Consider the following 27,819-nt stretch of genomic DNA (forward strand, 5'->3'; position numbering starts at 1 on the left):
GGGAGGGGAGGGAAGTGCTCTGAAAATGGGGGATGTCTCTTCCAACCCCGTGTCATGGTCAGATCACTACCTGGTGAATATGGACCTCTCAATGCCACACACCCTCCGCAGGGGACAAGGACCTATTCAGATGGTCCGCCCCAGACGCCTGATGGATCCTAAAGGATTCCTGAATGCGCTGGGAGATTTGGAGCCGGCTGAAGGCCGCCCAGTCGAAACCCTGGTGATGGAGTGGAATAAGGAGATCACTAGGGCAGTAGACCGGGTGGCTCCGAAACGTCCTCTCCCCCTGAATAGAGCTCAGATAGCACCCTGGTATACACCATGGCTCCGGGGTCTGAGACAGGAGGTGAGACGACTAGAGCGCCGGTGGCGGAAATCTTGCTCTGAAGATGATCGGACACTGGTTAGAGCAGCAATAGCTGCCTACCAGGTGGCAACAAGGGCAACAAAGAAGGAATTCTTTGCTGCCTCTATTGCGTCCGCAGAGTGTTGTCCCAGGAGGTTGTTCCAAGTGGTCCGAAATCTGGTCGGTCCAGTTGTTCAGGAACCCATGGAGCATTCTAAAGCCTCCTGTGACACATTTGCAAAACACTTTGCCGATAAAATCGAGCGCCTGAAGAGCATGATTCCGTGCGCCGTGGATACAGGAAGTGAGCCAGAGCCAGCCAGTTGCATTCCGGTACGGTGGGATCGGTTTCAGCCTCTTCCCTCTGAGGAAGTGGACAAGGTGCTCTCTACTGTGAAGCCAACCACCTGTATATTGGATCCTTGCCCCTCGTGGCTCATTATGAGCTGCAAAGAGAGACTGAGCAAAGTGATCAAAGCAATAGTAAATGCATCCTTGGAAGAGGGTGCAATGCCATTAGCCTTCAAGGAGGCAGTCATAAAGCCCATCTTGAAAAAATTCCTCTTTGGATCCCCAAGAGTTGAATAACTTCTGCCCAGTCTCTAATTTGCCATTTCTGGGCAAGGTGATTGAGCGAGTGGTGGCCAAACAGTTACAGACACACTTGGATGAAGCAGATTATTTAGATCCATTCCAATTGGGCTTCAGGACTGGACATGGAACTGAAACAGCCTTGGTCGCCCTGGTGGATGATATGAGGAGGGCGCTGGATAGGGGAGAATTCACCTTCCTCGTCCTCCTGGATCTCTCAGCGGCTTTCGATACCGTTGACCATGGTATCCTTTTAGATCGCCTAGAGGGATTAGCAATAGGGGGCACTGTTTTACAGTGGTTCCGTTCCTATCTCTCAGATAGGCAGCAACGGGTGGCATTAGGAGATGAGGTTTCAGACCCTTGGCCTCTCAATTGTGGAGTCCCACAGGGTTCTATCCTCTCCCCCATGCTATTCAACATCTATGTAAAGCCGCTGGGGGCCATCATCAGGAGATTTGGGCTGCGGTGCCACCAATATGCGGATGACACTCAGCTCTATCTCTCATTTAAGTCCTCACCAGAGTTGGCTGTAGACACCATTTCCAAGTGCCTGGAATCCATAAGTGGATGGATGGGAAGGAATAGGCTGAAACTAAATCCTGACAAGACCGAGGTGTTGCTCGTGGGAGACAGGGGCAGGTTGGGGGATATAGACCTGGTGTTCAATGGGGTAAAATTGCCCCTAAAAGACCAGGTCCGCAGCCTCGGGGTCATTCTTGACTCCCAGCTGTCCATGGAGGCTCAGGTCTCAGCAGTGAGCTGGGCAGCTTGGTATCAATTACATCTGATAAGGAGACTGCAACCCTACCTTCCCGCCCATCTGCTCCCGCGGGTGATACATGCCCTGGTCTCCTCTCGCTTAGACTACTGTAATGTGCTCTACGTGGGGTTACCCTTGAAAACGGTCCGGAAATTACAACTGATACAGAATGCGGCAGCACGCTTCATTAAGAACAGCTGTCGCTGTGATCATATCACTCCGGTGTTAGTAGATCTACACTGGCTACCAGTTGTTTACTGGGCCCAATTCAAGGTGTTGGTGTTGACCTTTAAAGCCCTATACGGTTTCGGCCCAGTTTATCTGAAGGAGCGCCTCCAGCATCACCAATTATGCCGCCTGACGAGATCAGCCACACAAGAACTTCTCTCGGTCCCACCAGTTAAGATAGCAAGACTGGTGCGGACCAGAGAGAGGGCATTTTCGATTGTGGCCCCCACCCTCTGGAATTCCCTTCCTTTTGACCTTCGCCATGCCCCTTCCCTGATAGGTTTCCACCGGGCCTTGAAGACCTGGCTCTTCAGGCAGGCCTATGGGATGTCTGGGGTGGGTTGCTTTTAATACCGGTATATATTAATTATTGTTTTGGTTTTATTGGTTCTTATTGTATTTTATCATGTAAATGTACGTCACCTAGAGCGGCCGTTAATTCGGCCAGATAGGCAACTCATAAATAAAAATTTATTATTATTATTATTATTAGCCAACCTATTCACACATATCAACTCCACTGGGTGGTGCTGTAGTATTGTTGTGCCCATCTTTAAGAAGGGTGACAGAACTGACCCTCGTAATTATAGACCTATCAGCCTTTTAGATGTGGCCTCTAAACTCTGTTCACAATATCTTCCGAGTAAACTGCTCAAATGGGATAGTAATCAATCTATTGTTCGTGATGAACAGGCGGGTTTTAGGAAGGGTAGGAGTACTACAGATCAGGCCTATGTGTTACACCATTTAATTCACAAAACTGTAAGGGGACCAAATAAGTCTCTTTATGCAGCCTTTGTAGATTTCACTTCAGCCTTCGATTTAATAGATAGAGAGCGCCTATGGTATAAATTGACCAAGGCTAATACTGATAAAAGATTACTCTGGTTATTACAACTACTCCACCAGGATAATTTATTGCAGGTGCGAACTGACCTACAAGGCGCTCTGTCTCAAGCTATCCATATCAACGAGGGGTGAAACAAGGTTGTGTTTTGGTACCCTTCCTATTTAATGTGTATATCAACGATCTTGGCTTCTCCTTCCCCCCCCTTCAGTTGGCACATGCAAGATTTTGATTTTGCTTTACACTGACGATTTAGTACTACTATCCTTGAACAAAATTGGCCTTAAAAGGATGTTAGCCAAATTTGGGGAGATCTGCAAGGAGGAGCATCTGACAGTCAACTACTCTAAAACCAAGATTATGGTATTTGGCAAAAGGGCACCAAAGTCCAAATGGGCACTCGATGGGCTCCCTCTGGAGCAAGTCCACTCGTTTAAATATCTAGGTTTACATTTTAACAAGAAACTGTCTTGGAAACATCACTTAGAAGCTTTCAAATTACTGTGCACTAGATCTGTTGGTCAGCTTAAGGTTTTCTTCCATACCAAAGGGAGCCAACTAATTAGTCCCGTCCTTAAGGTCTATGTTGCTAAAATTGTACTCCAGATGCTTTTTGGGGCAGAATTATGGGGACAAGCATCTAAGCACGCACTGGAAGTTCTTCAAAATAAATTTATGAGACAGTTGTTGGGGCTACCACCAGGGACCCCATCTGCCCACCTTAGATCTGAGCTCGGGCTCCTGTCAATAACTGCAAGAATAGACCTTTCTTTTTTTAGATATTGGCGTAGACTAAATGGGATGGAGGACCTCTCTTTGACTATAAACACTGCTGGTTTGGGCAATTACAATCTGGGGGTTGGGCAAGGCAGTGCCAGGACAAGCTCGAGGGGTACAATCTTTCCATGGAAAACCTTTTAAATTTTAGTCCTCTCGCTCTCAGGAACTGGATTTTCGACCATGATGCCGCTCAAGATAGAGCAGCCATTGCTGTTGCACGCTTCTCTCCCTGGTATCTTCAATTTAAGTACAATCATGCAAGAGCTCATTATTTTGAGGTTCTCACCTTTTCCCAACTCAGAAGGGCATTTACAGAACTCAGGTTCCAGCAGATGCCCTCTGCATGTCTTGATGGGAGATACCTTAGAATCCCAGTCACAGAATGGAACTGTATTTATGGGTGTAATCAGATCGAGATATAACCCATTACTTCCTGTACTGTCCTTTGTATGTGGATCCTAGAGAAAAATTTCTGTCAGATACTATTTGGATGTTCTCTGATCAAACACCTCAAGAAATGGTAGTGGAACTTTTAGCTGACAAATATTTATATATCACATATTCGGTAGCCCAGTTTGCATTGGCAGCTAAGAAGTTGAGAGCTCTCCATATTAAGAATTATGCTGTATTATAAAATTTTATCTTTAAGGCCCAAGTATTTAGCCTTTTAACGGATGTTTAATTTTAATAAGAGCTTTAAGTAACACGGGTCTTTTAAGCAATATTTTGTATGCATTGTTAAGGCCTTTGGCTATATACAATAAAGTTCTGACAATCCCATGAAAAATAGATCCTGTAAAAAGGAATAAATTTTAGGAAAAGAACCCATTCCATTCCTCCTCCGCTAAATTGAGGGAAAACTAATTCAAGTTGATACATACTGTAGATTTCTTTAACAAAATGTACATACCACTTGAATGTAATGACCTCTAAGCAGATGTTAGTTGACTCCTCACAAAAAAAGGAGGTAAGGCCCTTTTCATATACTTTGCTCTCCCTGTGTATATGATTTCTCTTTCCAGTGGTGGTGAATAACTTGTGCTGCTGTGCAAAAATAATGTTTTTTTAAAATGCTGTGCATTTAAGGTTGGAAAATTCTGGTAGCTGCTGGACGCTGGGGGAATTTATTTTGTATTTTATTTATTTAACACACCATACTTCAGACCTACCCACTTGGACTTGGCCCTCAGAGGGTTTGCCAGATAAGAATCTTGGCCCTTGGACCAAAAAGTTTCCCCACCCCTGCTGTATGGCTTTCTAGCAGATACATTAAAACGTTCTCCAAATATGGGGATATTATAGTGACAGGTGATCAAATGCACTAGGTGACCACAAACTGGACAAACAAAATATATCTAACAAAAGAAAAAGAGTAAGTTTGGTGGACTTGTGGCATTACCTTAATCAAGGCGTGGGACACTACACAGATTTCTCTCTAAAATTCCAATCACACTCGAGTATGGGCTATATTTTACTCTTTCTCTCTCTGCTCCCATACACAAAGAACACTAAGAGTGAAGCAAAAAGCTTCTCAGATTACACACCGCTCTGGACCACACTCTGCATGCAAAAACAAATAAAAACAACCAGGTGTGGTGGTCTGTTAGGCAAACAACTGAAGAAGCCATAAATGAGGCCACCACATAATATTTTCAATTTAAAAACTCTCAACACATAACTCTCCAAATTTAATAACTCTCAACACATATCATATGGGATGCAGATCACAATTCAAGGCTCCTGCATTGCAGAAAGGGTAAAAATAAATTTAAAAATCCAGTCAGTGGGGAAATTGCAAGACGAAATAGCAGAACTGGAAGTGAAACATAATTGAACAAATTTAACAAAGTATAGAATTATAAACTTTAGACACACACACAAATTGACAAAACTATTTGTATCGGGGCTTTATCCGAACTATAGAATTGTATTTCAAGGAGGATTAGGTTTGGTGCACCCCACTTGCTCCTAGCAGGGCCAGGGATCTTTTGGGGGCATATAACTGGTTAATTCCTTAGAAAAGTAGTTACATACAAGGATTGATGCCGAGCTTGGAAAAGCAGTTTGAAAGTAGTCTGGTTGTCTCTTTCCCCTGTCATAAGCTCACTATTCTCCCAGGCATCTGATGATGACCACCTGGCATCAAAAGAGGTAGCCAGTCAGTTATCTATCTTGGCTGCCTTCCAATTGCTGTTCCAGCCTTGTGAAATTGTAAACATCACAAGCACCAAGAAATGACTTAATTAGCAGGTGTAGTCAATCAGATCTAATAGTATAAAAAGCCCTGCAAAACTGCCCCATATTGGGACTCAGCAGACTAGCTTCCAGAACGGTGCTGGCTTCAAAGTGCCAGGAGTCCATTTGCTATTGTCCCGAGGGTTCTCCAACAGCATAAGGAATGTAAGTTTATTTTTGTTGCCTGTATGTTTTTCTTAATTGCTAACAAATCTGTAACTTTCATTCCACTTGTGTATTATCTCCAGATCCACAAGGAAGCTTAGCCTTTGGTATAATAAACTGTCTCTTGTGAGACACTATGTTATAACCACAACAATTCCAAATTATTAGCAAATGTGCTAAAACATAAAATTAGATCCAAGAAGATTAGCTCTTTAATACAGGCAAATGGAACACAAACCCCAAATCCTGTCACAATCAATTCCCTATTTGAGAATATTATACTCAACTATTCCAACTTAAAAACCCACAGGAATCAGACTTTAAAAAAACCTAAGACATCATAGTTAAAACAATTAAGAACAAACAGAAAACGATTATTGGTAATAAAATATCTTAAGAAATAAATGAAGCTATAACAAAGTTAACATGCTCGATGGCTTCTGCAGTAGCTTCTATAAAAATACAAAGATATCCTAATTCGCCATCTGCTACATTTACTTAACTTCATATGGGAAAGGCATAATATACAGTAGGGCCCCGCTTATACGGCAGGTTAGGGACCAGACCCCCGCCGTAAAGCAAAAATTGCCGTAAAGCAGAACATCGATCAGCTGTAGTGCGGGGAGCTCCCCCCCACAACAGCTGATCGATGTTCTGTGTGATGTTCCTATATTAATGTATATATGGTAAGTGTTGTTGTTTTAGAAGATACATGGTAAGTGGAGTGAAAGAGGAGGGGGAGTGAATGGGCAGTAGAATGCGAGATGATTGGCTGAGTGTTTAAAATGGCTGAATGTATAAAAGGAAGAGTGAGAGTGGAATCGGGGGGGCAGGTAGGAACCTGACAGGGAGAGCCAGGGAAGGGCGTCACATTCTGCTTTTCTCCGTTGCCTCCCTCGCCTGTTTGCCACCTGATCGATGAAACGCTCGCTAGCCCTCCGCCGCCTCCCTCGCTTGTCCCCCCCACCAATCACCCTCCCTCTTGCCTCTTTGTTCGCTCACTCGCTTTTCTCCACAGCCTCCCTCGCTTGCCTGTTTGCTGCCTGATCAATGAAGCGCTCACTAGCCCTCCGCTGCCTCCCTCGCTGGTCCCCCCCACCAATCACCCTCTCTCCTGCCCGTTCGTTCGCTCACTTTTCTCCACCGCCTCCGTCTCTTGTCCCCCCTCCCACCCACCCCACTTGCACCCCACTGTAATATAATACAGTACAGTACGTACAGTACTATAATCTTAACCTTTGAACGTTTGGAAAATTGCCAGAACAGAGATGCTGAGTGCACAAATGCTGAATCAGACTGCACCGACAATACTGTATACAAAATGGCGCCTGACGCTCAGAGCTTGGAAACGTTCCTTGCTTCAACTACAACTCCCATCAACCCAACTGTGGGAGGAACGTTTTCAAGCTCTGATGACGCGCTCAGAGCGTCAAGTGCCATCAATTGCGTCTTTGTGGTATGACGGAAAATCGCCGCAAAAATAAAACAAGCGCCGCAAATATGGGACAGGGTCATAATTCAAAACCACTGCATAAACGAATCGCTGTAAAGCGAATCGCTGTAAAGCGGGGCCCTACTGATGTGGATCAAGAATAATTGTTAAACACAAACCTAATAGGGACCTGGAAAACCTAGGTTCTTATAGGCCGATCACACTGCTAAACCAAGTCCAAAAGATATTTACATCTATATATAGAACCAGGTTAGGCAAAATTATTTCATACACATGGATCAAACTGGATTTATACAGGGTGTCAAACTCTGATCCAATTCATAATTTATTCAATATCATAATATGATAGTAACTCTGCCAGGAAACCATTAGCAATATTGTTTCTTGACACCTATAAAGCATTTGACTGTTTGGAGTGAGTTTTTTCTTGTTGCAAGCTGTATTAAATAATGCCATTCCCATCCCGAAGATGAGGGCTAATCTGCCACACTCCAATTAAGAGAAAGTCTTAAGAGACTTCCTCCCAAAGGAAGTGTATGGAGTGGGATCTCTCTGGCCCTCCTGACTAATCATGGAAAGGCCAGCCACACTTCTTCCTTCCTTCGTCTTGCATGTTGGTAGACATACACTAAAAAAAGAGTAATTATGGTACATTTTAACGTTAGATGTTTTGTTTTTGATTATTGTATTTAAATACAAAAAAAGTAAAAACAGGACATCAGTTCAGTATTTTAACCACAAGACTTCCCTTGAATCTCAAATAGCAGATTTTGGGAACTATCCCTGATGGTTAAGCAGAGTGCCAATTAGTGCTATTTCACATCGATAGTCAGGTAGCAGTTGAAGATCTAAACTTGCCACCATTCTCCAACTGGCAGAGTCAAATATCCAAATTTTATGTTAGTATTCACATTTTAAGAAATCAGTCTGAGATAGGCATCCCATAATTCTCCTTAACAACTGAACGCATGGATACGCCACCATTTCTCTCACAACTAGCATTCAAAATGCTAAATTTTGAGACCAGAATTACTGTATCTCAATCAGGAGCAAAAGTACAGAGGAAAAACTGAATGTCTGAGTTTTCAGTATGATAAAATATCGGGGGGGGGTGAGTGGCACTGCTTCTAAAATCATTCAGGAAGGTCTAAAGATCAACCACACCAAACGGTTTGCTTTTATCACAAAGTGCAAAGTTCCTTCCCTTGACCCCTGCACTAATCACCCGCTTATGGTCCCTGAAACCACGCGCAAACAATAGATGGGTCTGAGCAGGGTCTAGTGTCACAACTATATGTGGAACTATTAAGAATTACAAGTGGTTCCATGAGTGCCCAAAAAGTAAACTGGGAAACTGACGTCGGACAATCAATAGATGAATATGACTGGGAAAACATACGACTAAATCCATGCAATCAGGCTCCACATGTATAAAAGAAAATACCTTGAAAGTGGTTCAGATGGTACAGGACCCCGATGTAATTAGCATACTTTATAACCGAGTTACCTACAACTTGCTGGCACAATTGTCAGCAATGAGGCATTTATGGCATACCATCTATGGCAAACCTGTCCAGAAGGTATAACCTTTTGGGGAAATGTAATACAGGAAATTGCTCTAATTATAATCTATTGACTTCATACTCCAGTTATCCTCATTTGAAGGCCCTAACTCGCACATTAACACTGCAATCCAATACATGTCTACTCAGAAGTAAGCTCCATTGGATTCAATGGGACTTACTCCCTGAAAAGTGTGTACTGGATTGCAGCCGAAGTCTCCAGAGCTCCTCACTTTTCTTATAACTGCAGCAAAATTATCCACAGCACAAAAATGAACATCTCTAGAAAAATTAGACATATCACTGTGGTACAGGAAGATAGCAATTGCTTAAAAAATGTATGAGGTGAGATTAATGAAAGGCACAGGCAGACCAAGTGATTTTTATACAACATGACAAACTTGTCTCAAAAAAGAAACGTGCAATATCCCTCATTTTTTAAAATATGGAATTCATAAAAGAAAACTATCTTGAAATATTGCTAGTATTGCCCATCCCTGTAATATAAATGCCAACCGTGACATCAGTTATGGTTTCCCCCCCACAGAATATCGGGAAAAGAAGAAAAAATAGGTATGATTTATCTATGATTTAGTTAGTAATTGTTAAAAATAGAAAAATTAGATGTCATTGCAACGCACTTAAGGTATTTGAATTTCCTTTATTTCTAAGTGGTTATTTATGTTGATGTTCTGTACCTTTCTTCCTAAAAATATAAACCTTAAAAAAAAAGAGCTGAGGACAGGAACAGAAGGGACAAAGTGCATTTCTGGGTGGGCAAACTGTCTCCCACTCCCAAATATTGGATTTATAAGAGGACAAATGTCATGTTTCACATTAACACTCCCATCCTAAACCCATTTTCTCTAAAGTAAATCTTATTGCTTTTGAAGTTAACTTTGGCGATATAAATGCATGCTTATTACAGCAGATATTACTCAACCAAATTCAAATGACAATAGGGGAGGCTTTTTATAAAAGCTTGCATCCCTACACAAACATTTCCTTGATGTTCCAATTAAAACACACAGAACGCTAACATGTCTTCTGTAGAAAGCACTGATTATTTCTGAACTAGTACAGGTGGAACCGAGAATACAGGCTCCAAATGAGACCAAACTAAGAGCAAACTGAGTCAAGCCAGCCCCTGGCCCTTGCACAATTAAAAGACAAAAGACATGCTATTAGATATTCAAGCGAATAGGGATCTGGCTGATAAGACTGATATTCTCTCTCTCAAACACACACACTCAATGCCCCAAATCTACTTCTTGGCCTACTGCAGCCTGCACAAGAACAGCCAATTTGCAAATCCCCTTTCCTCCTGCATTTACTAAACGCTCTACAAGCCCTGTCTCAATCTGAGCTCCCAGCAAACAAAGCAGGAGAGGGCGGGAAGCAATAGACCAAACCAATGCAAGGCAATGGAACAAACCAACTCAAGGCAAAGAGGGGTGAGAGATAGAGTTCCTTCTCTCTCTCTCTTTCTTTCTGTCCATTGATTCCCAACATTTCCTCAGTACTGTAAATAGTGAGTATTTCACATATTCTTCATGGTATGTAATGCGTTTTAGCTGGGAGATTCAAGCTGGAGCTTCAAGAAAAGATTTCTCCCCCTGCTGTAGCAAAGCTGGGTGTTATGTTGTTTATTAAACCATTTATTTTTTATCTGTTTTTATTCTTGGTTTTCTTAATTGTTTTCTTGTGTTTAACTCTTGCAAGCTGCCTTGAACAATTTAATGGAAAGGCAGGACGTACCACATAAATACATTTATTAAATAAATATTCCCAAAAAGGCCATGGAAACTGCAGAAAACTGTGAGCCCTGGCTCTGTTCCAGGCATAGACTAAAAAGACTGGACTCTCACAATTGTATTGCCTGTAAAGGAGACTTCCCAATGAATGGCACAGCAGGTTGTGAGGGGCAGATGCCAGGACTAAAGATGGACTGGGTAGGGGGGCAGCCACAGCTCTGCTGCCACACTGAGAGATTTGACCATCTTATCGAGGTGGCAACCCTAGGATCAGAACAAGAAGTTTTGACCACTTTTCTGAATGCTGCTGAGTTCTCTATAAGGTGCTGTTTTATTAACCCTGTGAATGTTCTAATAAGCCAACACTGTTCTGTTTCCAATCCATTTATATAGATTTAACAGAAAGATGGCATCACTAATTACTGATAAACTAGCTTTATACTGCCCCCCCCAGTGGCCAAATGTGGGAGGGATGGAAGGGCTAGAAATCACAGAGTATGATCAACACCTTCTCCAGTTCCCCAGACGCTAGAGTGCAGGGGGGTATGATAGTTAATGTGTCATGCAAATAATCCAACTAGTCATAAGTTTGTAGCACATATATGTCCAGAAACAGAAATGTTAATATGTTCACGGCCCAGAGAGCTGTTTGCTATTCGGGCGGTATATAAGTTTAATAAATAATAAATAATAATAAATAATTTCTTTTAGTGCATTTTTTTCTCCCCAAAGGGCATGTAGGTGGAGAGATCCACCAGACACCAAGTTTGATTGTGGAGAAGGGAAAAACAGCCCTGCTGGAATGTAAGTAAACCATCAACATGATCGTATGTATTGGTACCAAGAGCACCAGGGGATGGGACTTCAACTTCTCTATTACTCTGTTAAAAGTGTTTCTGAGCACAAAGAAATCAATTCAGGCAGATTCACTGCTCAACTGAAGAATGAAGCCTTTCACTTAAAAATCACTTCTGTCGAAACGGATGATTCAGCTACATATTTCTGTGCTAGCAGTTACACAGTAGTTATGAGTCTTTCCTTCAGTGTGCAATAACTGTCTGCCCTGTCAGTATTTAGCACCTGAGAGAAGGGGAAGAGAATGTATTCCTTGTATATCTTGTTTTTCTGCCCTCTAAACAGCAAGAAAGTGGTGAAGGAGGTGGGACTTAGAGATGGTGAAATTACTCAGACAGGCAAGTATTAAAGGAGATCCAAACCAAGGTCCTTTCTCAATTTCCTTATAATTTGCTACATTGGCTGTAAATGGCACGCACACAGCCAATAACGCAAAATGGGGGCAGGGAAACACAGAGCAATAATCTGCTAGGTCTGTGAGTTGCATTGAAGAAAGTAACTCTGTATTTTAAGAGTACTCCCTTCAAACAATCCTTGGGCCTAGTTCTCATTGAGGTCGTTAACTTGTTCCTGGACTGTGCAGCTTTAGCTTTAAGATGGTGGCTCAGATGATTGACTGTTAGTATTAGAGAACCATAGAATAGTAGAGTTGGAAGTAGCCTATAAGGCCATTAAGTCCAACTTAAGTCCTGCTCAATGCAGGAATCCAAATTAAAGCATAAACGACAGCTGCTTGTCCAGCTGCCTCTTGAATGCCTCCAGTGTTAGAGAGCCCACCACCTCCCTATGTAATTGGTTCCATTGTCGTACCGTTCTAACAGTTAAGATGTTTTTCCTGATGTTCAGTCGAAATTTGGCTTCCTGCAACTTGAGCCCATTATTCTGTGTCCTGCACTCTGGGATGATCAGGAAGAGATCCTAGCCCTCCTCTGTGCAACAACCTTGCAAGTCCTTGAAGAGTGCTATCCTATCTCCTCTCAGTCTTCTCAAGGCTAAACATGCCTAGTTCTTTCAGTCTCTCCTCATAGGGCTTTGTTTCCAGGCTTCCTCTAGTCATTTTTCTATGGATCCTTATGTAAAGCCTGAGGATGTGGACCAGACTCTGGGAGAACTGAGGACCACTACTTGCTCTCTTGACCCTTGCACATCCTGGTTAATCAAATCTGCCAGAGGGGGAGTGGCTGGCTGGTTGGTATATTTAATTAATACCTCACTAAGGGAAGGTTCTATGCCAATATTGTTGAAGAGGCTATGATAAGACATTTGTTAAAGAAGCCTTCATTAGACCCAGCAGGGGCGTCACTAGGGCAGTGCGGCAGGTGCGGGCCGCACCGGGTGACACCCCAAGATGGGGGTGACACCACGAGCCGCCCCCCCCAGCCTGCAAGAACTCCCCTCCTCCTCCGTCCCGGTAAGCAGAGTAAGCGAGCGAGCAGGCCGCTCCTCGCTCTGCTGCCACGCTGCTTGCGTCTCTCACTGAGCTACGAGGAGCTCACCGGATCCCCGAAGGGAAGCACCGATGCAGCCCGTCGCCAAAGAGTCCACGGAGAGGGCGGTCAGGGAAGCGGCTCTCTAGTCATTAAGGACTGGAGGATGCAGCTTCCCCCCGCCCTCCACCCCAAATCCCCTTCCTCTCTAGGAGTCCAGTTCACTTTCCTTAACCCTTCCGCGGCCAACCTTCTCCTCCTCTGCCCGAGAAAGGCACTTTGCACTGGGAGCGTTTTGCCTCCTCTCGGCATGCCGCTTTCCTCCTCGGCCCAGGCTGGGCTGGCTTGTCCTGACTCCTGAGAGACTCCCGCTGGGCTAGGCTTGCCCAGGAGGGGACCCTCCCTCGCTCTGGTGGAGCCGCGGCCCCCGGGAGCATGTAAATGAGTATGTGTATTTGGAAAAGGGAGCAAATCTCTCTCACTCACACACACACACACACACACACACACACACACTGCTTTTTAAAAAAAGGCGTACATGCTGTTAATGCTAAAAATAATAGCGTATGGGTGTGACTGATCTGGGACTGGGAGAACGGGTAACTGCTGTGGTGTATAAAATCCTAAACTCATACATCATATTAAGTAACGTGAGGAATTACCTGACCCTGTTTCTGCTGTCATAACCCCTGTTCTGGCTCAACAAATGTACAAGAGGCTTGTGGTCCTTTAAAAAAGCAGATGTGTATACAATCCTATTTTTATTTAGAAACTTCTCTTGTCCTATACAAACTTTCGATGCAATAATGATAATGTTATACAATAATTGTTTATAGAACTGGTTGTGGCATGAGCTTTTGTGGGTAAGATGAGTGGGCTCTAGTTTATGGAAACTTGTGTCACAATCTGTATAGTATGTGTTTGCTCTGCAATTTCTTGTGTGTGTTACAATCCCCACTTCATCCAGAACTATGTGGTCCAAGAGGAGAAAATAGCTATCTTTGTACCCATACATTAAATCTGACAGGTGATTAATCTATGTTTAGTGGTCTTGCATGTTGCAAGCTGATGATGTGCATGCATGTGAAAGAACTGAGAGTGAAAACCAGCACCAAAGAGGAGTAGTTAACATTTTTATAGCACTTTCAAATTTAACACACATTATCCAGATGTAGTGCTGGTATAGCACAGTGGGGAGGAGAGCCTGGCTGGGAATCCAGAGTCTGTGACTTCAAATCCCCACTCGTGTCTCCTGGGTATCAAGGGCCAGCTAAAGATCACCCCCACAGTGAGTGGCTAAGGGGTTACGTGTCCTGCCACCTGTGCAGCCATGGGCAAGCTGTATAGTCCCAAGGAGCCCAGTTGCCCCCCAGCTGGCAGTTGTGGACAAGGAAGGGGTTGGCTTGTGCAGCTGTGGCAAGCTGAGCAGGCCCTCGCCAGCTGGGGAGGACTAGCCTCAGAGGGAGGCAATGGTAAACCCCCTCTGAATACCACTTACCATGAACACCCTATTCATAGGGTCACCATAAGTCGGGATCGACTTAAAGGCAGTCCATTTCTATTTCATCCAGATGTATGTCAAAGGTAAGATTCAAACCAGAGGCTTCCTGAGTATGCAATGGAATACATATAAGAGAAATATGCATACAGAAAGAAACAGATGGATACCTGCCCATGAAATTGATAGACATGATCACACATGTCATCATACTTACCAAGGATGGCAGTAAATTTACAATCTTGTTTTTACAGATACCTTTAATCCACATGGAATAATCACAAACAGTACAAAAGAATGATAGGGGAAGAGCTGTAGTTTAGTGGTAGTATTTCTTTTGCACGCAGAAGGTATTGCTATTGCCATTACATTCAGTGATATACGGGAATTACGATTTACGAGTAACATTAGTACAAAAAACATTACTAAGGATTCTGTATGGTCTGGTATGGGAGGAGGTCCATGGGGTGACACCATGAGTTACTGCACCAGGTGACACCAACCCTAGTGACGCGACTGAGACCCTGTGGATCTTAACAACTTCCATCCAGTCTCTAATCTCCTCTTTTGGGGCATGGTGATTGAGACAGGGCTGTGGAGTCGGAGTAATGGGGTCGGAACCAATTTTGGTTGGAGTCGGAGTCGGTAGAAATGTACCGACTCCGGCTTCAAAATAAATTTTGATTGACAGTTTTTTAAAAATATAAATTCAAAATGTCAAAGAAGCTTCCCATGAAGTCAGCTGTAGTTGAGCATTTCACCATAATTCAAGATGGAAAACATTTTGTGTGTCAGTGTATGACACAGGACCCAGATGAAGACAAATGCTGTGATGCCAAGATTAGCGCATATTCAGGCAGCGATGAAAATGCTCCTTCGAGAGCTTCCAATTTAAAACATTTACAGCCCTTTGCAGGGCTGTGGAGTTGGAAGCAATTTTGGGTGGAGTCGGAGTCAGACAGTAGAAAAATAGAGGAGTTGGAGTCGAAGGTTTGGCGTACCGACTCCTCAGCCCTGGATTGAGAAGGTAGTTGCTGCTCAGCTCCATACTTTCCTGGATGAATCTAATTATCTAGACCCTTTTCAATCAGGCTTCAGGCCCGGTCATGGCACAGAGACTGACTTGGTTGCCCTGCTTGATGGCATACGCCTGGCATCAGACAGCAAGAGTGCATCCCTGTTGGTGCTACTGGACCTCCCGGTGGCTTTCGATACCACTGACCATGGTATCCTTCTGGGCTGTCTAGCTGGGATGGGATTGGGAGGCACTGTTTTATGATGGCTCTAGTCCTACCTGATGGACAGGTCCCCAAAAGTCATTCTGGGAGACTACTGCTCTACCCCTGGCCGCTGGCCTACAGGGTCCTGAAGGGTTCTATTCTATCTCCCATGCTCTTTAACATCTATATGAAATCGCTGGGAGAGGTCATTTGGAGATTTGGAGTTCAATGTCATCAATATGCTGATGGCACATAACTCTCTGTCCCTACTACTTGACTGCAGGGAGGGAGTGTTCATCCAAAACTTGCCCTGGAGGCTGTGAAGGGCTAGCAACCTGAAACGTATAATAATAAATAATAAATTTAATTTTTGTGTCGCCTATCTGGCCGAAGCCACTCTAGGTGACGTACAAACTAAAATTCAGTAAATTACAATACAATACAGATAAAATACAATAAAATCAGTACGATCATTAATCACAGCAGCATGAAATCAGTTAGGGCGATCAATAGATAATAAAATATCCCAAAAAGTTAGCCCTCCCCGGAATTCCTGAAGGCCTGTCCAAAAAGCCAAGTTTTTAATGCCCAGCGAAATATATCCAGGGAAGGGGCATGGCGAAGATCGAATGGGAGGGAGTTCCAGAGAGTGGGGGCCGCCACTGAAAATGCCCTCTCTCTAGTCCCTATCAACCTAGCTGTTTTCGTTGGTGGGACCAGAGCTTGGAAAAGTTACTTTTTTGAACTACAACTCCCATCAGCCCAATCCAGTGGCCATGCCAGCTGGGGCTGATGGGAGTTGTAGTTTTAAAAAGTAACTTTTCCAAGCTCTGGGTGGGACTGAGAGAAGGCCCTGTGTGGCTGATCTGGTTGGGTGGCTTAATTTGTGGTACTGGAGGCGCTCCTTCAGATAAACTGGGCCGAGACCGTATAGGGATTTAAAGGTTAATACCAACACCTTGAATTGGGCCCGGAAAACAACTGGCAGCCAATGTAGGTGAAATAATACTGGCGTGATGTGATCACGGCGGCGGCTGTTTGTAAGCAACCGAGCCGCCGCATTCTGCACCAGTTGTAGTTTCCGGACCGTTTTCAAGGGTAACCCCACGTAATCCAGACAAGACAGAAGTGTTGCTGGTCAAGAGGAAAACTGCCAAGGATAGGGCTGTAACCTGTTCTGGATGGGGTCCACAGTTTGGGAGTACTCCTGGATCCTGCCCTGCTGCTTGAACATCAGGTGGCTACTGTAGCTAGGAGTGGTTTTGGCCAACTCAAACTGGTCTACCAGCTGTGCCTGTTCCTGGAAACAGTTGACCTGGCCACAGTGGCACATGCATTGGTGACATCAAGACTTGATTACTGTAATGCACTCTACGTGGGGCTGCCTTTGGAAATGGTTCGGAAATTGCATTTTGTTCAAAATGTGGCAGCCAGAATGTTGACTGGATTGTGGTGCAGGCAGCATATCTCCTCTGTGCTTCATCGACTCCATTGGCTCCCAATTTGTTTCCGGGCCCAATTCAAAATACTGGTTCTGACCTTTAAAGCTCTAAACAGCCTTGGACCAATGTACCCGAGGGACCGCTTACACCCATATGTACCTGCCCGTGATTTAAGACCGGATGCTTCTGGTCTCCTCTGTGAGCCTGGAATGAAAGAGACTGGCAGGCATGCAGGAGAGAGCCTTTTCAGGTGTGGCCCCCAAGCTCTGAAATACCCTACCCCAAGAAGCCTGCTCTGCTCTCTCCCTAAGTTGAGTTCCAGTTTGGAAAAAGGGCGGGGTATAAATAAAGATGATAATAATAATAATAATGGTTTTCTGGAGACTCCTGAAAACCATCTTGTTCTGGAGAGCCTTTGGGAGGGACTCCAGGTAGAGCCTATAACTGATTTTATTCCCCCCTTTTAGTTTTGTACCTCTTTAATTCCTTTTTAATATCACTCCCCTAGAATTCTTAATTGTATTTTATGTATTTTTATCTGTTTTAATGTTTTGGTGATTTTATTGTGTATGATTTTATTGTGAGCCTTCCTGAGTGCCCTGTTGTAGCATAGAAGGGTGGGATAGAAATATTTTAAATAAATAAATGAACTAAGGTTTAGTGGATTATTCCATAGATTGGAGCAATCCAATACAGACTTACCCAGAAGTAAGCTCCACACTGAACTCCGTGGAACTTACTTCAGAATAGACATGTATAGAATTGTGTTGCAAAACGTGGCACCTGGATAGTCCCTGTCTTTGTGATGTCATAAACTGGAGTCAGAGTAGGAAGTATATACTGCAGCTGTTCTAAAACGTTTACCCACAAAAGTTTACCCACAGCCGCTCGAGGAAGTAGAGATGTGGATCACCTAGTGCATGGCCATTTGCCTCTTGGGAGTAGGTAATACCTTGGCTCAAAATTCCCTTATAGGGTGTTTAAAGGTTCTTATCTGAATGACTGTTTTGAATGATTTTCTTACCAGCTTTCCCCACGCCCACCTCCTTTCTTTCCTAGGATTGTCAAATGTAAAAATCAGCCAGCAGTGGAGTCTGGTGCGGCAGAAAGGCACAAACACCAGCCTGGAGTGCAGACAAACAAAAAACCACAACACCATGTTCTGGTTCCGGCAGGGAAGGGTCTGCAACTCCTCTTTTACGTCTGTTTGAATGAACCTCAATTATTTGAAAGAATAACAACAGAAAGGCATCATTTCTGACCGTTTCAAGCTGAGCAGCCAGAAGCAGATCAATGTAGCCTGAGTATTTTTCCTGTGAAGCAGAAGGATTCAGCTGCATATTTTGGTGCAACTAGCAAAGACACAGCATTTCAAAGTAACTTATTACAAGAACCTTCTTGATGTCAGCAAGGAAAGAGCCAAGATTACCAGAGAAATCAGCAGGTGTGAGAGGGTTCTTAACCATTCCTGCAACTGCCAATGCTCACCTACAGTAGTCTCCCCACCCCCCATGTGGTTGTTGCATTATTTTTTTTTTTTACCAGCTGGGCTCTGAAATTAGCTGGGTGGCGGGGAGAACCCCAAGAGATGTCACGGGCAAAGGAGAATCAGCTGGTGCATAAGAGCTAAGGACCCGCTTCTCTTCTTTAAGTGTTCCCTGCCCCCAAATATCCATTATTTCAACAAGCTTAGGTTTGAAATTGGTTGTATGCCTCCTGACGTAACACACACATACCCCATCACAGGCAGTGGACACTGTTCCATACAGTTTGACACAAACAACATGTGAGACAATAAGGTTTTATTATACCACACAGTCTAACATATTGAAAACATTTATTTTAGTTATACCTAGGAATTGGAGAGAAATTTGATTTGGTTCCTATTTTATTGTGAACCTACGTAATTCGCACTCCTTGAAACAATATGTGAACTGAAACACAACTATCCCTTGAAATTCACACTTCTCAGAATTTTGTGGTGCCATCCACCAACCAAATAATATGCACACAAATGTTTATTGACATGCTTTAAAATGCATTATATTAGGAAAAAATGCTTGCAAACATGTAAATTAGGAAAAATTAAATGCAAAATGTTTATATTAGGAGAAATGCATATTGAAATGCTGACAAATTTGTGAGAATCTTTCTTTAAAAAGTCACAAACTAATGCAGAAATGTGGCAATGTGAATTTCAGATGGGGGAAAATGAGAAACTGACAGAAAACTGAAATTGACAGATTGGCCCATCCCTAGTTCTATCCTGTTCTTTCCCACATGTAGATGTGTAAATAAGACAGATGTAGTGTAGAAATGCTGCAATTTACCTGGCCAAGTTTTATGTTCTTTAGAAAAAAATCAGGGTAGAAGCTGGAACAGACACTATACCATGAGGGCTAGAGATCAACCAAGTCCCTTCTGAGTAAACATAGCAGTGATGGCAGAAGGTGGGGAGGTTCTTATGGCTTAGTAACCGTTTGAACAACAAGAAGCAGAGTTTACAAGTCAACTGTTCTCACAATGGAGGGAAGTTAGCGTTAGGTTCCCCCAAAGATCTGTGTTATTAAGCTTGTTCATAAATGATCTAGAGTTAGGAATGAGATACCAAAGTCTGTAGATAACGTATTCAGAAGGGTGATAATGACAGGACACTGTGAAGGGCTGCCAAAGGATGTCTCCAAACAGGATGAAGGAGCCACAAATGTGCAAATAAGCAAAACATTCTAATTCATGTTTTATTTGAATTCCCTTCTGTCATGCCCCTGGGCCCCTCAAGGCGCCAGAAGTCATGCTTCAGACCCAATTCCCACCCTTAGGGCAATTGATCTGGAAACCCAATATCAAATTCCTCCTTGCCAAGGCTGTGTAAACTAACACCAACCCTGCAAGGTAGAAAGTAGGCTGCCACCACCCCTGTTACTGGTTCCACTCAGAGCTAGGGGAACTCTGAGCCTAGACAATAGGTAAACCAAGGTCCTAAAAGACAAGAGCCAATTTTACACTCCTTGTCAGGAAACCTCTGGTAAAACCCCACAAATTAAAATTAAGCTTTAACTCCTTTTTCCCTCTTTGGTAGTTGTAGCTGAATGGTCAAGGTGCTGGATTCAGAACCACCCTTCCCCTCAATGAACACACCAGGTTAAATAGAAGTAGCTTTATTCAAAATATAAGTGCACATTAAAATATAGCAGCAAATAATCCTTTAAGACTATACACCCAAACAGGGGTTTAGGTACAAATAAGAGAATTCATTCACACAACAAGAAAATAACAACCTAGCTAACCTTCTCTACTTACACATGAGGTAGTTGGTTGCAGTCGCGTCTCTCCTAAGAGAGATTGGCATCAGTCACAAAGCAATGGAACCCCACTTAGGTTACCTCCCATAGGCAACAGTCAAAAGGAACCTTTCAGAACTTTCTCGAGGGAACAAAGGCTAGGGGTCTCAAGCCCTATACTTAAGGAAAAGAATCCCAACGGTCCAAAATTAATTAACCAATCAGGGGCTGTCTGATGTAATCCCCATCTAGATGTTTCTCCCAGTTTTCGCGCCTTCCAGGCCCCCCTCCCAACGGTGTTTCAAACTTCGCAGGCTAGGATGACCTTGAGTGCCAGGCTGTTGCTAATCAGCACAGATAGCCAGGTGCTTCTGTTTAGGCTTCCCTTAACCGTCTTCAGCTGGAAACCAAAACTTAACTTTTTTACCCTTTCAGAGGCCTGTTTCTCGAACAACAGTCCTCCCAGAGTTCCTTGCACAAAGCCATGATGTTACCTATAATTTTAATAACTCATGAACATATCCAGGTTCATGACACCTTCCACCCCACAATTCCCACTCTTGCAGAATTTTCTGACTCAGAAGAAAACCAAGACATGAAAAGCATTTAATCTGGCAAATGGACAGCAAATACGCAAAGGCTTCTCAGCTTCAGACAGCTATACTAATGCATGGATGACAGGGCAGGGCTGAGGGGGGAAATGCATGCCAGGGAGCAGGGCCAACAGCACAGCCAGACAACCCCCTATTTGCAGGCCCTGTATGTATGAGTAACCAGTGAGGAAGGCTGTTGTGTTGTGGAGATTGGCTTTACACAGAAGAGTAGGAGAATGGGAAATAAAGTTTTCCTGACTTATAGAAAGGATTGAATGTTGAGAGATCCAGTGTTACTAACTCAGGTGATTACAAAAAGGTTGCTACTAGTGATGTATGTATATGTCTGAATCCATTCTGATAGTCATTCTCACTTTCATCTAGTATTTTCTGTTGTGCTACAATTCATTTATTTTGTACAAGTCTGTGTTCCATTTCATCATCTGATGAGGCAGAAACATATGTATTCTTTAATGTATTTTTAATGTAGCATACAATAGACACATATGTCTCAGCCATCAACCGACATTGCAAATCAATTACCTTCCCTTCAAAGTCCCCTTGCAAAGTGAATGAATTTCCAGAGGTGTATCTCTGTTAGTCTTTTGCAGAAAAAAAGACACCTTAAAGACAAAGGGTTCATCTACATGGGACCATTTCTTCATATGAAATACACTTTTACCTTTGCTTTTCATTGTCATCATCCACAGTTCCTGTTCAATGTTAGCTTCCAATCGCTTTGTCCCATTCACACAAGCAGGCATTCCTCTGCGGGAGATTAGTCTCACTTTTTCTTTGTGGCCCCACCCTCTAATTATACATTTGCACTCCCTCTGGTTTCTAGGTGACCAAGCATGCTCGGTCTGTTCTACCAGCTGCAGTAGGTTCCTTTAAAAAAAACCTGGAAGTGTGAATATCTGTGGGTTTCCTGGTAGGATACAGCTGAAATACAAATCTTTGTTTGAGCAGGGTTATGCTTTTGCACACAAGTTAGGGGAAAAGGAAAATAAAGGCACTGTTTGCAGCAACATAAAAAAGCCCAACAGAATGGAGATCAGCCAGAAGTTGCTTGTCAGCCTACTAGTAAAATGAACAAAGGAGGAGCGAGTGGGCGTGGAGAGGGGAACAATTGACACACTCACCTAAAAGCACTGGAACAAAGCATCTGCAAGCTCCAGAGAAAGGGAGTGAAAACATTGTTTCTTTTTGTATTATCAGTGGATTGGTTAGTAAGGATTTACAGGGGGAAAACTGATAGCTTCAGTTTGCCAGTAACATGTGAACCATACAAATTTAAAGGAGATGTGGGTAGCACCAAACACACAGTAAACCACCATGTAGATGAGCCCAAAGTTAATGAAGCATCTAATGACCCTACCCAAAATTATCTATAGCTGCAAACCTAACCAAGCAAACGCAGAAGTAAGTCCTGTTAAATTCAGTGGGGTTACTTCCAGGTAAATTGGGTTAGGATTGCAGCCACTCTCAGTACCTTGATGTTACAGTTCACGATAAACTAGTCATTCCCTTACTGGGGCATCAGCAAGTTACAATTTAAATTAGGGGGGGGGATTTTAAATTTAATTTTACTTTTAAAATGACAGTTTTGGGTTGTCAAAATAGACAGTCAAATCTAGATTCTCTCTACTTTTACAGAGTCTTAAGATTATTGTTATTATTACCCACTCTTCATCCAAAGGTCCCATAGTGTGTTACAATGATTTTAAATGCATAATTAAAAACAACCTAGAGAACATCACAGGAGAGCCAGTGTGGTGTAGTGGTTAAGATGTTGGACTACGACCTGGGAGACCAGGGTTGGAATCCCCACACAGCCATGAAGCTCACTGGGTGACCTTGGGAGTCACTGCCTCTCAGTCCCAGAGAAATGCAATGGTAAACCACCTCTGAATACTGCTTACCATGAAAACCCTATTCATAGGGTTGCCCATAAGCCAAGATCGACTTGAAGGCAGTCCATTTTATTTTCAGAAAACATCACAGAAAACAGGGTGGGTTCTAAAAATATACATCTCAGGTGTCAAAGGCCAGGGTAAAGAGGTGCGTCTTCAGCATTCACCAAAAGTTGTACAATGAAGTTGCCACATGCACCTCAGTGGGGAGGGCGTTCCACAGCTTAGGGGCTGCCACAGAGAATACTGTCTCCCAGGCCATCACCCCTTGAATTTCCAAGGGTGGTGGAACTACCAAAAGGGCCCGCTCTGCTGATCTCAACACCCAAGAGGGTCTGTAGGGAAAGAAGTGCTGTTTCAGATATTTGGGACGTAAGTCATTTAGGGCTTTAAACACTTAACGTGATCAGTTTAAACTGGGCCTGGAAATGAACTGGCAACCAATGCAGCTGTTTTAAAACAGGTTATATGAATTCTAAAGGGTACCCCAGCCAGTAATCTAGCTGCTGCATTTTGGACCAGCTGAAATTTCCAAGTCATCTTCAAGGGCAGCCCCACGTAGAGAGCATTGCAATAATCCAGTCTGGAAGTTACCAGAGCATGGAGCACTGTGGCCAGGTCTTCTCTGTCCAAAAGGGGGCAAAGCTGGCAAACCAGTCAGAGCTAGAAAAAAGCACTCCTAGCCATTGAGACCACCTGAACCTCCAGTGACAGTGTTGGACCAAGGAGTAACCCCAGGCTGCGGACATGCTCCTTCAAGGAAAGAGCAACCCCATCCAGAATGGGCTGTCTTCCCATCTCCTGGACATGAAAACTTTGGACATGTAACACCTCTGTCTTTTCAGGATTCTGCCTCAATTTATTGGCCCACATCCAGTCCATCACTGCCTCCAAGCACCAGTTCAACACCTCAACTGCCTCTCCTGATTCAGATGGAATAGAGAGGTAGAGCTGGGTGTCATCTGTATATTGATGGCACCTCACTCCAAATCTGATGACAGCTCCCAGTGTTAAATAGCATGGGGGACAAGATGGAACCCTGCGGAACACCACAAGATAACTCCCATGCAGAACCACTGAAGCAAAGTGCCCATAACCCCCACCTCCTTGAGATGTTCCAAAAGGATACTGTTGTCAATAGTATCAAAAGCGGCTGAGATATCAAGGAGAACAAGCAGGGTGGCATTCACCCTATCTCACTCCCAACAAATTTATTTATTTATTTATTACATTTATATCCATCCCTTCCTCCCAGCAGGAGCCCAGGGCCTGCCTTGGTTGCTCTGTCATCAACCAGAGCAACCAAGGCAGTTTCAGTGCCATAGCCAGGCCTGAAGCCAGACAGGAATGGATCCAAATAATCAGTTTTCTCAAAGCATGCTTAAACTGGACTGCTACCACCTTCTCAAGCACCTTGCCCCAAAAGGGGATATTTGCTACTGGGTGATAGTTGTTTAACACTTCCAGGTCTAGGGTGCTCCTTCAAGGCAGCACTGAGAAGCACTGATAAAATCCACAGGTAACAAAAGAAATCCCTCCTTACCATGTGAAAAGAACAATTATGAGCCATACATTCAAATGATTCTTAAAATTTGCAATAAGAAGTAGATTCAGGATCAATTCCTAATCTCATTTATCTGGGAGTAAACCTCAGTGAATTCAATGGGATCTGCTTCTGAGTAGATATGGATAGGATTGTAGTCTTTGTGCATATAGGCTGGCTTTGGCAACAAACACTTCAGAAACAAGAAAAACCAAGAGGTACACGTATACATCTATGAATATCTAGACAGTATATATTGCAAAGCAATTTACATATCTATTTTATATAATGCGTGCCTATTATAAAAAATGCCATCATTTTAGAATAGCTTTCAGAGCAAGATCAGTGCCATAATGGAGGTCAAATAGGCAGATAGAAGGAAATTCAGTTGTTGTTTTCAACAGATTCCTCTGACGTCCCTAATTGCTACCTAATCCACGCTTTACTAGCAGCTTTGCTTTTAACTGAGGAATTAACCTACCAATTTAAGTTTATATGATCTTAACAGATAGGAGCCCTTTTTCTGTAGGTCCCCAACGATTCTACTTCATTGGCTGAACGCCCTCAGATCATTTCCTCCCACTAATGAGGTGTTCAAATGAGCCTCCTCTTTAACAGAACTCTGTTCCGACACTCGGGTGCAACAGATGTCTTGTTCTGCATTTCTCTTGCAACAGAGGCTATGTGGTGGGAGATGCTGAGTGTCTTCGTTGGCTTGCAGCTGTTGGCAGGTAGGAATCTCTCTCACCGGCAGAACAGGTCTGTCCAAGGGCTTCCATAGCTGTAAAAGAGATGAAGATAAACCAGCTGCACAGAATGATAGTTTAAGGAGAGGTCTGCCTAGATAGGTGGCAATCAGATAAATATTGCATCCAGCAAGTAATATGGATGCTGCAACTGAGAAGGCAAACGGATGGAGAAGTGAGACAGGACAGAGAAGACTGGGATGGCTAAATGAAACAGAGAAGAACAAGAAAGATCTAAGGGGTTTCTGCCTGCGCAGGTAGCCCATAGTTCTCTCTCTTTCTCTCTCTTGTGTGCTTCATTCATATTATATTTACCTATAGTTGGTTCCTATCATATCTCTGAGGGAAGATAGCTCCATAAGGCCCCACAAGATGGGGTTCTACACATCTCAGCACCCCTAATCCTTGGCCTTCTGCGAGGGTCTAAGCAACCGCGCAGATCTATATGTATTCCTTTATTTTATTTTTCCTATCGAGTAGTGGCTGTGTTTCGCTCCTATTAGGAACATAAAGTGCAGCGCAAGGTGGTAAGAAAAAGAAAGACAATGGCATGTTAGTGGTGAGTAGGGAAGTCTGGAGAACATTGTGTTGGTATGCATGAGGACTGAAAAGAAGGGGAATAAAGAAATGTTTGGAAAAGAACTGGGGTGAGGGGATGGGGCCTTCACCACTATCTCTCCTGCTTTTGCAGTTTCACAGGGCTCTCTCCGGTGACATACGAGCAAGCACTTGATACAAAAATGAGATGGAATTTGGTGGGGCCAAGGGCACTGTTATTTAGGCAACAGAGAGCTGTAAACTAATATGCAAGTTTGGAACGGGATTGTGACATGCAAACTCTCCTATTATGGGCCCATGTTAATTTCTCAGGTCTTTGACAGGTTTCTGCAGTGGCGTCACTGTGACTCAAAAGGAACAGTTCAAAATCATCCAGGAGGGGACCAAAGCAAGCATTAACTGCGAGCATGATGATGACAGCTACACAACTATCCTTTGGTATCGGCAGAACAGGAACAGTACAGAGAAGCGGCTGCAGCTCGTTGGCTATTCCGTACATGGTACTGCTAGTATGGAAGAGAAGGAATACAGTATAGACAGTCCAGATGTGAGGCATGCTTCCCTCTCAATCCCTCCAGGACAAGCTGCAGACTCAGCAGTGTATTTCTGTGCAGCCAGTAAAGGCACAGTGACAGCTCCCTGCCTCACAGCTGCACATGAATATCGCAGCACTGCCTGTACCCCCTTAGCACGGTCTATGCCACAAACCAACACCAGCCATTTACACAGTCATGCTTCAGAGGAGGAAGGGAAACAGCAGCAGCGGCTGTCCCTGCATGCTTATCTGCAATATATCACCCACAACATTCTTTAGCCGGATTTTGCCCATCCCTACCAGATCTTCAACTAGGTCTTTGCCATTTTTGCTCTGTGTTCCAGACAGAAAACACATGCCTTTGAATAGCAGTGGCTGGGAATTGCCGGCAGGGAGTGTGCTGTTGAGCTCAGGTCCTTCTGATAGGTTTCCCATAGGCATCTGGTTGGCCACTGTGAGCACAGGATGCTGGACTAATGTACTTGTACTGTGCCAGAGACTTGATACTGCCCTCTCTGTTCCTTTCTGTGCCTGAAGAGAGCTCCGAGGCCAAACATATGCACAGTAGCCACGTTGCAGGGATTTGAATAGGTGAATTCTGGCAAGCAGAATCAATGTGGAAAGCTGTGCTTCAAACCTGCTCGAACCCTCCCCCTCTGCCTTCCTCTGCTCCAAGATCCCCAAAACATACTTTAGGGAGAAGACAGTGGTGGCAGCACTTTCCTGGTGAGGTGTGGGACTAGGGCTTGGCGAATCTGTCCATGTCATTTTCTCATTTTCCCAATCTTAAATTCCGTTCTCCATATTCTCACATCAGTTTGCAATGTTTTTTTTTTTTTTAAATCCTCATGAAAGTTAGTCAGCGTTTTAGTGCAGATTTCTACTTAATACACAGATTTGTATATGCCCCTTTGCCTAACAGACACATTGTTGCAAGCAATTTTCCCTAATACAGTGCATTTTATATGTTATTTTCAGGAATAAATGCATTTTTATGCACATTTTACCCAAGTATTTGCATTTTTTGTACACATTACCTGGCTGGAGAAGCACATTACAAAATATGGATAGATAGACTTGTTTTGGAAAGTGCAGATTTGGTAGGTGTGCCTTTAAATGCAAACTTAATTGAGTATCTCCCCCATCACCAGCTGGGACACTCCATCCCAGAGTCCCCAAATGGGGGTCTTTGTGCCATTTTGGCCAGCGTGAATGTCAATGTCCTTGTGGGACTTGTTAGTGATGGCGGGAGATTTTTTCAGGGTTTGGCTGAACACTCAAAAACCCTTGAGCATCTTTTGCAGCAAACAGGAGGGTGATTGCCTAACTCTGATCCACAGTCCCTGTTAATTCCCATCTTCAAAGCATGGAGTCTCTAACATAGTGTCCGAATACTCACCATTGTAATGAAAGTTCAGTAACAATCTGATTCTATACAAGGAATGTGCACTCCGCAACAGACTGTGCTTGTGCAAGTATTT

At 43.6% G+C, this 27,819-nt stretch overlaps 2 protein-coding genes across 3 annotated transcripts in view; one reads left to right on the forward strand and one right to left on the reverse strand.

Moving 5' to 3' along the window:
- The window catches only part of LOC133389560 (cationic trypsin-3-like), a 58,783-nt gene extending 36,542 nt beyond the window's left edge, over positions 1–22,241 (reverse strand). Inside the window, exon 1 of the mRNA XM_061637474.1 lies at positions 21,726–22,241. Coding sequence (XP_061493458.1) covers positions 21,726–21,807 — 82 coding nt within the window. The 5' untranslated portion in view covers positions 21,808–22,241. The remainder of the gene's footprint in view (positions 1–21,725) is intronic.
- A 2,606-nt stretch (positions 22,242–24,847) lies between these two features.
- The window catches only part of LOC133389552 (anionic trypsin-like), a 34,561-nt gene continuing 31,589 nt past the window's right edge, over positions 24,848–27,819 (forward strand). The window contains exons 1-2 of one of the 2 annotated variants that reach the window (XM_061637441.1): positions 24,848–25,230; positions 26,127–26,303. In XM_061637441.1, coding sequence (XP_061493425.1) covers positions 25,098–25,230; positions 26,127–26,303 — 310 coding nt within the window. In that variant the 5' untranslated portion in view covers positions 24,848–25,097. Of the gene's footprint in view, positions 25,231–26,126; positions 26,304–26,620; positions 27,439–27,819 lie in introns of those variants that run through there. The other variant, XM_061637460.1, reaches the window with a different exon arrangement.

The sequence above is a fragment of the Rhineura floridana genome, chromosome 1 (assembly GCF_030035675.1).
Source record: "Rhineura floridana isolate rRhiFlo1 chromosome 1, rRhiFlo1.hap2, whole genome shotgun sequence".
Classification (NCBI taxonomy): Eukaryota; Metazoa; Chordata; class Lepidosauria; order Squamata; family Rhineuridae; genus Rhineura; species Rhineura floridana.